Source organism: Sus scrofa, chromosome 14 (assembly GCF_000003025.6).
Source record: "Sus scrofa isolate TJ Tabasco breed Duroc chromosome 14, Sscrofa11.1, whole genome shotgun sequence".
Lineage (NCBI taxonomy): Eukaryota > Metazoa > Chordata > Mammalia > Artiodactyla > Suidae > Sus > Sus scrofa.
In genome coordinates, this window is record NC_010456.5 from 108083514 (window position 1) to 108095635 (window position 12122).

Sequence of the window (12122 nt, forward strand, 5' to 3'; positions counted from 1 at the left end):
AAGCCACAGCAATGCCAGATCCGAGCTGCGTCTGCGACCTACACCACAGCTCATGGCAACCACGATCCTTAACCCACTGAGTGAGGCCAGGGATCGAACCCCCAACTTCATGGTTCCTAGTCGGATTCGTTTCCGCTGCACCACGACGGGGACTCCTGGGATGACTTCTTATCTTCTGGTAACACTCAAGTTCAAGAAATAATGGAGCACCTGCTGTCCAGCCTGTGGATGATACATACTTCCTAACTGAAGTAGGAGCAGGTAACCAGAGAAGCAGGTGCACAGCCGGAGTGCAAAGTGATGATGTGCGTGCAGAGCCCTGAGAAAGGCATGACCTGCAGCTACGCAGGTGCAGAAGGGAGCAAGGTCTTTGCTGGTGGTGAGGATTTGATCTTACTAACTTGAGAATATTCAATCCAGCATGCTTTCACTAAGTGCCAATGTCCATAACACAGTTCTTTGCATCTGGAGGAGGGAAAAGCTACAAAAATCAAGAAGTGCCTTGAGACTCCTTTTGCTTCACTGGGTCAGTTTCAGCCCAAGACAAGAGAGGAACAGCCCTGCCTCAGAGTGAGTTCCTTGCTATAAGACCTTGTGCCTTGCACCCAGCCCATAAGGCACTTTTTGGCCCCCAAGATGGACAGCAGGAGGATGGCACAGCCTCAGAGGCTGTGCAGGAAGAAAGACTCATGAGAGAAGAGCTTGCAGATGGGGAAGGCAGCATGTTCCAGAAGCAAATCAGTAACATGACAATTTTGCTTACAAATGGTCCCTCAGGTGAACTCAGACCTTACGTGGCTGGGCTGTGAGGCCCTTTCCCGTGTGTGCCCAGCTATGCTCCCAGCTCAGGGGTGAACGAGCTTGCAGAGAGGGGCTGTAACCAGAGAGCTCAGGTAAAGAAAGCACTGCGGGAGGTGATCTGTTACAAAGATGCCAGTTACCAAGGAGGTTGCTAAGGGAAGCCATCGAGTTAGCTGGGGCTAAGTGGGCTCTCCACTGTACACAAACTTGAGCCGCGGAACTGGGTGGAAGGAGCAGGGGCACGTTCAGCTTGAGGAGGTGGGATGGATTAGAGCGATAGGTGTGAGTTTAGTTTCTAGTAGTGAGTCCTCATACCTTTCTCCTTGTACTCCTCTCTCCTGATAGAGAAAGACGAGCCGCTGAGATACTGAAGCAGCGCTAAATCCACAAGAGGATCACCTTGGAAACAGCTGGACCAGGGACACCCAGAAATGACTCCCAAGACCTGAGTACTCAGAGCCTCAGGAAGTGACCAATCACTGGTGAGGTTCTACACACAAAATGTATTACCTAAATCAAAGGCCCACCAGGCCCACCGTATCATTCTCCGAAGGCCAGGATTGAAGCAAAAGAAGGAAATGATAAAAAGACCAGGAGAGTGAAAACACCCAAAGAAAAGTGTGCCATGATTTTCATTTAGTGTTTGTATAAGCTTATCCTTAATAACATTTATTTCCTATATAGCAGAAAATGATGGTTTAAATCTGTAGGGGTCTGGAACAAAAAATTCTCAAGAGAATTGGGAGCAAAGTTGAAAGTCTGATTACAAAGACATGTACTTACCACCTGGTGGCAGCATATCTAAACCAAAGATTGTGAGTGTGAGAAGTGCATGTGTGTGTGTGTGTGTGTGTGTGTGTGTGTGAAGTTCAAGGGAAGGACCATAAATTCTCAGGGTCAGAACCCAATGCTGCCCCCAGCCCCCTTCATTCAATCCAGAGAGTTCCCCTGACAACCTCCTACTAACTGATTGTTTGGGTTCCCTTTGGAGAAGGGAATCTCAGTATTGTCCCTTTTTAAAAACTCAAGTCAGAAGGAGGCAGATTTGCCCCAACACAGTTAGATGACCTCCAAAGCAATGCTGAGGGGCTGGCCTAGAGTTTGTACTGTGTAATGTTTGTCCGGTGAGCAAACGAAGGAATGAGCGAGCGAGGAAGTTGGTGAGTGAACAAACATAGCTTAGTTTCCTTAATATGTTTACTTTCAGCCTCTAGGGTTGAATGGTACCACAAAAGTGGGGCACTGATAACCTCGGATATTCAGATATAGAAATAGCCCCCCTGTAAGTATCCATCCCAGGGCTGTCCAGGAAGATCCTCTATCTCTGTGGGCAGTGGACAGATTTGACCCCTGGGAATCTTCCAACTCGGATTCCTGATCCAGTTCTCTCTTGACAGGACTCAAATAAGTTACTAAATCTTGGAACCTTAGCGATCTCCTTTCTAAAATGAAGATAACTCTAGGCACCAAGCCTCAGGATGATCGGATGAGATCACAGAGATGAAAGCAGTCTGCTGACCAGGAAGGGGCGGCAGATGTTCCCAGCAATTACTCTGCTGGACGGTGCTACAAATATGTATCTTAGGTATACCAGTTTGCCCTACTTATTTATGACCTAAACTGCCTTCTCCCCCAGAGAGTCACTGGTAGTATAATAAACGGTTCCTCCCCAAGTACAAGTTGCTGCTTCTTCTGGGACAGTATGCAAATGGTCATTCTCAAGATTAAGCCCCAGAGAGAGAAACACAAGTCAAATAATAGTCAGGATGAGGGAATTCAGAGTTTATATGACCTGGCAAATGAAAAATGCAGTGGGTTTCCTTTCCCCATCCCCTAAACAGCCCAGTTCTCCAGCCTGCCTGTCAGTGGCCTCCTTCTAGCTCCACAGCCACCAGAATCCCCCCAACTGCATGCCAACTGGTCACAAAGCAGGCAAGCTCCGTAGCCCTCCCCTGACTTGGGAAGGGCTGGAGAGGTTCACTGCTCCCGCTGTGAGGGGCTCGGCAGACAGGAGTGATGGGACTGGCAGCTGTTAGCATTCCCCACCGCTGTGCACTGGGGAGGGGGTGGCATTTCATGAGCGGGAGCATCCTGGGGAATAACAAGTGTTAAGGCTCTCTGTCAACACTAAACTGCCAGTAAAGTGAGAGATTCTTTCATTGTCCAACTGCCCATAATAGGGCCAAAGGGCAGAAATGATAAAGCTTGGTCCCTGACTTCCCAAATGGGTACCAGTTGTTCTCCAAATGTTCTTTTGTGAATGCCTCTCTGTTCCACACTGAAAAGGACCATTTCTTCCCCTCTCCTCCCCCTGTCTCACCAACTCCCGGGAGAGGCAAGTAGCTGAAACACAGCTGTTCCAGAACGCTTATTGGGTACACGGAGAGATGGATGGATGCGTAAGGGCAGGGGGCGCCAGAGGCTGCTTTGTGAGCTAACATCTGGGCCACAGAAAGAGGAAGCATGGCTGTAGCTGCTAGATGGTTTTTCTGAAAGAAACCAGGACTAAAATTTGTAGTGTTAGAGGGAAATTTCAGGCCCAGAATGAAGACTATGGTCCTAGAGACAGAGAGACCCGGGTTCAAAACTGGGCTCTATCCCTTATTAACCGTGAGACTTTGGGAAAGTTGCTTAACCTCTCTGTGCCTCACTTTCCTCATTTGTAAAGTGCAGGCTAAGAAAAGCATCCTTGTACGGTCCCTCTGAGGATTCAGTGACATGGAGGATGTGGATGGTAGGGGTGATGCCTTCTTTCCTCACCTCCCTGCCGGGTCACTGCTCACTGAGGAGGAGCTCCCACCAGCACTTCCAGTCCTCCCAGTTAGGTGCTGGGCAAGAGCTTCCACTGCTCTTTCCCCCTTTCCCTCCCTCCCCAAGAGAAGCAGCCAATCTGACTGGCAAGCACCTCGCAAACACTGGACCATAGCTTCTAAGTGCTGGGGTGGCAGTATCAAAGGCCCTGCTGGTGTCAGGGTTCACCTCTGGTCCCCCGACCTGCCTGCATCTCTTGCTCCAAAGCATTCTCTTGACGCCCGCTTTTCTATTCATGGATGGGAAAATCAGGCCCACCTCCCCACAGTCTTCTTCTCAGGCTGAAAGTTGGCAATACCCAATCTAGCCCATTCCAGAAAGTCCTCCATCAATAAAGGTGATGGATGCGTTGATGGTTATTTGTCTTGTCTTTCTTGACTTGATTAATTAGACCAGAAGGAAGGAGAGCAAAGCTGTAGGCAATGTTTCAGAGCTCTTAGCATCTGACGGTAAATGGTGGTAACATATAAAGAAGGCTCTTAGAGGGCCCGTCGCGTAGTCCTCCTACTTCAGTTCTGACCCGTGCATTGTAATCCAATGTTTAAACCAGTGGTTCTCAGGGGGAGCGGCACTGCCCTCTAGAGGGCATTTGGGAAAAACCTAGTAGGGTATTTTGGGCTGTCACCTTGATGTAGGGAGGCTACTTGCAATGAGCAGAAGGGAGAAAGATGTTAGACATCCTTCTTTGTGGGGGATAGCCCCGTTTTATGTCCCTCTTGACTTTTAAATATTTCACTAGACACACATATAGATTAAAAAACTGCTTATTATATGTATTTGTACATATATATTTGTACTTATCTGTTTATATGCATATGCATGTGTATATAAATTTTTAAAATTTAAATCAGCAAGTATCAGGAAAAATATGGGCAAAAATACCCACCAAACTATTATGTATGTTATACTGGTTGGTTGAGTGGACTTTTAATAACTCGGTTATACAGTTTTATTTTGTTTCAAATTTTTGTAAGAATGTATTACTTTTGCTATTGAAAAAAAATGATTAAGATCACCAAAAATGGGAAAAATTTGGTAAGCAATTTACTAAAAAAATCATGTCCTGGAGATATGGTATTTTGGCAATAATTTTATTATATATTAATCCAATAAAATTAGCTTATTAAAAAGCCTTGTTTATAATTTTCTTAGTCTAGACACTAAGCTGCTTCGTTTACACATACAACTTACATTTTTGCATGGTTTTGATTTACACTGAATTTTTCAGGAATTCAACTGCTATGAAAATGGAAAGGAGTGTGAGGAATCGCTGGCCATTTAGGAAGATCCAGGCGCTGATGCCAACACTGCCAGCAGTATCCAAGTCACCGACACAATAAACGTGTCGGCTCGTGTTGGAGGCCATGACATTGGCAGTGATTCTGAGTGTGGGTGACTGCATCCAAGAAACCTTGGTGTTTCGCAACCCTTATTTCATTATGTCCTCATGTGTAGTTACATATGAGGATTTCCTCTCCTTTTACTGTGCTTTTATGTTTCACTTAGGACATATGCTTGATTTCTAGAATTTCATATGGAGGCAGGTAGTATTATATGAATCTCAGGTCAAGGGAGTAAGGGGGCATTACAAAATGTTTGCTTGGAAAAGGGCCCACTGGAACTGCCAGAGTTCGAAATTACTGATGTTAGCTCACAAGGCAGCCTTCATCAGCTCCGAGTCCCGGGCCCTTACTTAAACTTTCCGGTAACACAGCAGTCACAGCAGGGGAAGTCTGAAGGAGGATTCTGCTTGCCACAGCACATGACAACCAGTCTAACTCTGTGTAAATAGGATCTTCACCTCTCCAGGGTGGGGTGGGGTTAAGCAGGGACTTCCCCCCCCACCCCCCACCAGAAGGAAGAAACCACTGGTCAGCAGAAAGATGGAAGCAGAACTAAGCCGGGCTACTTACAGAGGTCCTCGGTGGCCGCTGGGACGAAGGCTGCCATGGACTCGTACAGCTCCTCGTCGCAGCCGGGGTTGAGGGAGCACTTCATGAGCAGGTCTGTGGAAAGGTGGGCCATGGACTCATACACAGAGTCAGATTCCTCCCCTTGCATCAGTTCCTCTTTAATGTGACTCTTCAGCATGTCCACGGTTTCCTGAAAGAGAACGTGGGACCCACGGCTCGCTGACACAGCCGGGCTTTCTGGGTAGAGTCAGGCTTGTGACAGCAAAGGAAAGGCTCCCATGCGTCAGAATTACAACTATGTGCAAGTCTGTGTTTCCCACTAGACTGAAAGCTCCTTGAGGCCAGGCTTCCAGTTTTTTCCTTTGTTTTATGTTTTAATCTTCGTATTGTCTTCTGACACTAAGCACGGAGTCATGCATTTATAGGAGATACATGTTAAACATGCGATTCCCAGAGGATACAAAATAAAAACTCTCTCATGAGCACCTACTATGCGCCAGGGACAATGCAGAGGATGTGCCTATACATCATCTCATGACATCCTTTCCACTGCTACTTACAGAAGTATCCTGTTCCCTGGTTCACAGAAGAGAAAGCCAAAGCTCAGAAAATCTAGCGCCTTCCTCAGGGTCTGCAATCCTGGGTTCTGACTTTTCTGCTACACCCTACTGGTTCCTCAAAAGGGAGCACATGGCAGACCAAGGTGTAACCCTTGCTGATTAGCCAGATGGAAATTCAAATGGGAGAAACAGGGCTGCAGCTAAGGTGTTCATACAGTTGTGTGTGGTCAGAAGTCCCTCAAGAACTGAGTTCACTAGTCCCCGTTGCTCCCAGCAGGCTGTTCCAAAGTCTCCCCCTACTCCACTCAGTTTTATATCCTGTGCCCAAGAGCAGAGATAGTCTTAGATGAAATGCCCTTAAATCAGAGAGGCCCCCCTCTGCTATTCTGTCTCCAGGTAGTTGTGAGGCCAAAGAGCTGGCTTCTCTGAAGCCCTGCACAACTTTTCCCGATAAGAAACCTTGGTGTTTCACAATCCTTATTTCAGCAACAACCCACAAAAATCCTCATTTTCATCATCGCCACCCCAAGAGAGCTAATATGCTATTGACACTCTGTGCTGATTTCCGGAGGAGCCCCAAGGAGTGAACCAGGTGAGAGTTGTGGAGGGTTGGAGGCTCGATGTCTGGCATTTGGTTTTGATGTAGTGGAAAGGGGAAATGGGCAGTGCTTCGAGGTCATCAGCAACATGGGAGAGCAACCCTTTGGGGGCAATGCTGAGGATGCACTGGTTGAAGTGATTCTAGTCAGAGAACAAAGATGATGTGAGAAATGTGACCCAGATTAACTTCAATGCAAACTGTCAGTGAATCTTTCCAGATCCCTGTGACATAGAGTAGGAAAACAAGCCCCAGCTTCAGCATCAACTAGGTTCAAATCCCATCTCCACTCTTACTAGTGTGGGGCCCTCTGCCTTTCTAAGCCCTTTTTCTCCTTTGTTGAAGAGAGATAACAATACTGTCAACTTTGAAAGACTATGGTGAGATTAAAGGAAATAAAGCGTTTGCCTATCAAATAAATTCAATAAATAGCAGTCATGACTATAATCACATTATGTCCTTAAAAACATCTATTTTCAGGGAAATGAAACACCACATTTTATACCTGTGTGGCTTCAAAGTAAGGCCAAGTAAATACTCCTGGACTGTGAGTACCTTTTAGCTTCATTTATATCAATGATACCAAAACAGGCACTCATGCTGTTCTATTCATTTAATACGCTTTATCACCCCCTCAAATGTGGGGGAGCCCTCTCTGTACATCTCAGTGAGTCACTGCCTTGCAATTGTCAAGTATGGAGCAGAGAGGTAAGTGTCTGGGGGAGGTGTCAGGCTCACTCCTGTGGTGAGTCTTGCTCCTGAGGTGTCAGTCTTGCTCCTAAAGAGCAAGACTGGATTGTGTTTACTGTTCCTGTTGAGGCCACAGACCCATGTGAGAGGCTGAGCTCTTCCCGCATCACTGCCATGAAGAGTGAAAATGAAGAAAACCAGAAAAGGAGCCTCGAAGGGCAGCTGCCCCCAAAACAATGGAAGCAATATTAGGGCATGGAACAAGGCCTGGGCATTGGATGAGATCTGCCAACGCCGGATCCTTAACCCACTGAGCAAGGCCAGGGGTCAAACTCAGGCCCACATGGATACTAGAGGGGTTCATTACCCCTGAGCAACAATGGGATTTCCTACTATGGTCTATCCTAAGGAAGGAACCAAGCCTAACACAGTTCACCTGGGCTTGATGGTGGGCATGGCAGCTGGAAGCATCCTGCCAAGGTACCTTGGAGGTAGGTGGGGAGGTGACTGGGAAAAAGGGATGAGCATCAGCCTTTAGCAGATTTACCCCATAAATGTCTGTAAATTCTTTAAGGGTGGGTCTCAGTGCTTTATACACATTACTTCCTTTCACTCTCAAAACACCCCTAGGAGTAGACCTATCATTATCCTCCTCCTGCATGTTAGGAAACTGAGAGAGGACAGAGAGAAGATTTGCCCAAAGTCGGCTGACAAGTGTTGGTACAGGAATTTGGCCCCAGATCCATGTGACTCCAGGGCTCATCCCTTAAGCTCACTTGTACTGGCTCTGCCAGAAGAGGCACATGAGGACATGCGAGAGATGAAGTCCACCCAGGTCTTTGGTGAGAAAGCATCCCTGGGACCACAGGGTGTACTTCCAGTGCTGAGGCCTCTCCCGCCTTGAACTTACCACATACTCGTCAATGAACTGCCGCAGGTCCCGGAAGCCATGCTTCTCGGCGATGGTGTTGGGGTAGTGGCCGTGCTTGTTGGCCACACTGTAGGCCTGCAGGGCTCCCGGGCAGGTGAGCAACAAGGCAGTGAGGTTCTTCAGCCCATACTTGGCAGCAAAGTGCAACAAAGTAGGCAGCTCTTCCTCTCTCTGATCTGAAAAGTTATCAAGGAAAACAATGAACAGATAAAAAGGAAGGCACAGGGCACCTTGTTCATAGAGATGAAGCTGACAAGCCTAGTGTGGCACCCAGCAGGCATTCAATCCCTACTTCTTGGTTGATTGCCCAACATCTCACAGCTTCCTCTGCAGCACCACCGAAGATTATGTCCTCAGATAACAGAAGAAATGATATGTCAATTAATTAGCAAATCTAAAAATCAACATCCTACCTTCTTTCTCTAAAAGGATCAGAGAATCCTGAGAAATAATACCAGTTCAAAAATCTGCTGATGTTCTAAAGGCTTAAATAGAAGCCACAAAGTACAACGGGGGCCATGTTTTAACCTTCTCTGCAAATTTCAGAGCACTTTAAAACAATTGCTTTATGCTGATTAAAAGAAGGAAGTCCATCTTCCTAGCTCTTATTTCCAAGTTCATAAAGTGTGCCAAGTAATCCTGGGCATGTTATTCAGCATTCCACGGCCCTTAGTTTTGAACTAGAAAATATTTATGGACTATCTCAAAGAGACATGGGAGGATTAATACGATGGTTTTCAGGGAGCTCTTTGTTTAGCACAGTTTTTTGTTTTGTTTTGTTTTGTTTTTTGGCTTTTTAGGGTTACACCTGCAGCATATGGAAGTCCCCAGGCTAGGGGTCGAATCAGAGCTGTAGCCACTGGCCTACACCACAGCCACAGCAATGCAGTATCTGAGCCACATCTTCGACCTACACCACAGCTCATGGCAATGCTGGATGCTTAATTCAATGATCGGGGCCAGGGATCAAACCCGCGTCCTCATGAATACTAGTCAGATTCGTTACCGCTGAGCCATGACGGGAACTCCAGGGCAGGTTTTGGACGAAGCATTAATGCAGGATGTCATTTAACCCTCTCATTGGTGGGAAGCAAAGTAATCCTGAGAGTTCTTGGATTCCCATGACCTCTCCACCTACTAATATCTGGACACTGTGGGATAAACTCAACCAAGGAAGCAGACAGGTTTGTGTTGTGCAATTGAGGGACAAATCTTTTCTCTTCATAAAAGTTAATTTCTAAGCCCAATAGTGATAAGTAGGTAAACACATAGATATATATACATACATATATTTTTATGTACATATACATACACACACACACATATATATATAAATTTTTTTGGCCTTTTTTTTTTTTTTTCTTAGGGCTGTACCTGTTGCATAAGAAAGTTCCCAGGCTAGGAGTCAAACTGGAGATAAAGCTGCTAGTCTATGCCACAGCCACATCAACGTGAGATCCAAGCCGAATCCTGCACCACAGCTCATGCCAATGCTGGATCCTTAACCCACTGAGTGAGGCCAGGGATCGAACCCAGATCCTCATGGATACTAGTCAGGGTTGTTACCACTGAGCCACAACAGGAACTCCCTATATGCTTTTTAAATAAGACAAACTCAGCTTCTATTAACCAGGATATGATCCTTAGAATAAAGGGTCCAAAAATGTCCCTAGGATTCCCCGTGATTGTCAGGCTATGAAATACTCGCTCCTGTTTAAGAACAGAGAATGTCAGTGCCTGCTGGAAGTGATGTGACAACATTCCGCAGTAGGAAAATGGGGAGAGGCAATGGGAGAAGGACTTGATGGTTCTGAGGAAGGACAGAATGCAGGCATGGGTAGCAGGGACTGGGATCCCAATGTGCAGTGCAGTCGTGGCATAAAGGAAAAATAGTGTCCATAGAAGCACCATAACAGGCTCTCGTCCAGCACACAGGGCACAGTCCCCATGCAAGCGGTTCTCCCAGCTCCCAGCATGTCACACATGCCCATGAGACTGCTCCTCCCCCATCAAGCAAGTATTTCTTTTGAGCCTACAATGAGCCACACAGCACAGTCCCTGTCCTCGCCCAGCTGACAGCCTAGCAAAGAAGACAGACACAGCTGAAGAGCACTAGTTCCCAACATGCTCGGGGAGCCTGCGGCATGTAGATGGAACCTACCTGAGGAAGGGCTTCCTCAGCTGCACAGGAAGAGCAGAGGAGGAAACTGTACTCCCGTGGGTGCAGGTGGCAAGAGGCAGGGTGGGATTTTCATTAGGGAAAAGCAGTTCATACCTTCCCTAGAGTAGGGCACAGAAGCCAAGGGAGAGAACGGAGAGAGATGAGAGCAGAGGCACACAGCAGGAGCCTGTTGCTAAGGGCTTGTAACAGGTTAAGGAGCTTGGACTTTATCTAGAAGGCAAGGGAACCACAAAGGGTTTTTTTAGCAAGGGGGTAAGATATTCGGATTTACGATTTGGAAGAATCTCTGGCTAGCCAGTGAAGAATGACTGCTTCTCAAAGGATGAACTACAGAGCAGGAACCAGCAGAAAGCCTAAGCGCAGGCTGACTGCACACCAAAATCAACAGACAGGAATCCACACATGGCTGGTGTCCTGATGTTTGACTGCTGACTTACTTGTCATCATATCTTCTTCTTCCAGCTGGTTGATTCCAAAGAGGTGCAGCCCACTCGCAGGGATGTTGTTCTTCAGGGACTCCGTGAGTAGTTTATCAAGGGTCTCTGTGTTGTAGGGCACAATTTTAAAGGCCTAAATACAAAAGTGAAGACAGTCAAATTTTAAATCCAGCTATCTCTCATCTAGCAGATATGAAGCTGATGAACCATGAGCAGAAACGCCACCTCCAGAAAACTCTGGTTTCCTTTCACCACCCTTACCTGACACATGAACTCCACGGGATTCGCAGCATTGGACAATAAATTCCCAATTTCCTCCATGTCAGTATAATAGCTGATAACAGTTTCGCATGCCACTAAGTCCCCGGAATATATCTTCAGAGAAACATTCCCAGATGAAAGATCTGAACAGAAAAAAAGATACTATAAAATTGTTCCCTTTTTTAAAAGATAGAACAAGGGTATAGGGAAAAGTGATCTTGGGTTTACTCTAACCGTGAACCAATTGGGGGCCGGAAGAAAGATCTTGGAGGTAAACTGCAGGATAGCAAAGTAAGGGAAAGAGTAGAAGTAGCAGTGAACAGATTAACACACTGGAGGGCTCTGAGTCAGAGGAATTAGCCTCACTGGGTCTTCGATTTAACTTTCGGAAGATTTTCATCTGTTTTGCTCATTACTATAGGCGCAGCGGTGCAATAGACAGAAGAAGAGTTGGATTTCAAGAATTCTATACAACAGCCAGTGGTCGCCAGAAGGTGGGAGGGATCCTGGGGTTGGGCGGGGAGCAGCGGGGTGGGGGGGATCCTGTACTTCTGCCCCCCATCCCCCACCCCCAACTTCCCTGGACCAGTAGAATTGATTCACTAGCTCTGCTGCCGTCATTACTATGTGCCTCCCTGGGTACTCTCTCTCTTCTACACCACAGGAAGGGGTTTTGAGGGGGAAAGAAAAAATTAAAAATATACCAACCACAAAGATTCGATTCACAAAAGAGGAAATGCAACAAGCAAAGAACATGGAAAAATATTTAACCTAATAATCAAAGAGACGCAAACTGAAAGAATGGACTACTTTTAAAAAACATACAAAATTATTAAAAGTATCCAAAGTGACAATGCCTAATGTTGGTGATGATATAACAAATAAACTTGAGAGTGGTAATATTTAAGAAGGCGATTAAGCACCATCTTTCAGGCCCT

General features: G+C 46.5%; 1 protein-coding gene across 3 annotated transcripts in view; it reads right to left on the bottom strand.

Moving 5' to 3' along the window:
* PIK3AP1 (phosphoinositide-3-kinase adaptor protein 1) overlaps nucleotides 1–12122 on the bottom strand; it is a 265547-nt gene that overhangs the window by 45118 nt on the left and 208307 nt on the right. For all 3 annotated transcript variants that reach the window (XM_013983580.2, XM_021071940.1, NM_001244503.1), the window contains 4 exon segments: nucleotides 11185–11327; nucleotides 10924–11056; nucleotides 8284–8480; nucleotides 5526–5715 (listed from right to left, as the gene is read on the bottom strand). In XM_013983580.2, the coding sequence (XP_013839034.1) occupies nucleotides 5526–5715; nucleotides 8284–8480; nucleotides 10924–11056; nucleotides 11185–11327 (663 nt within the window).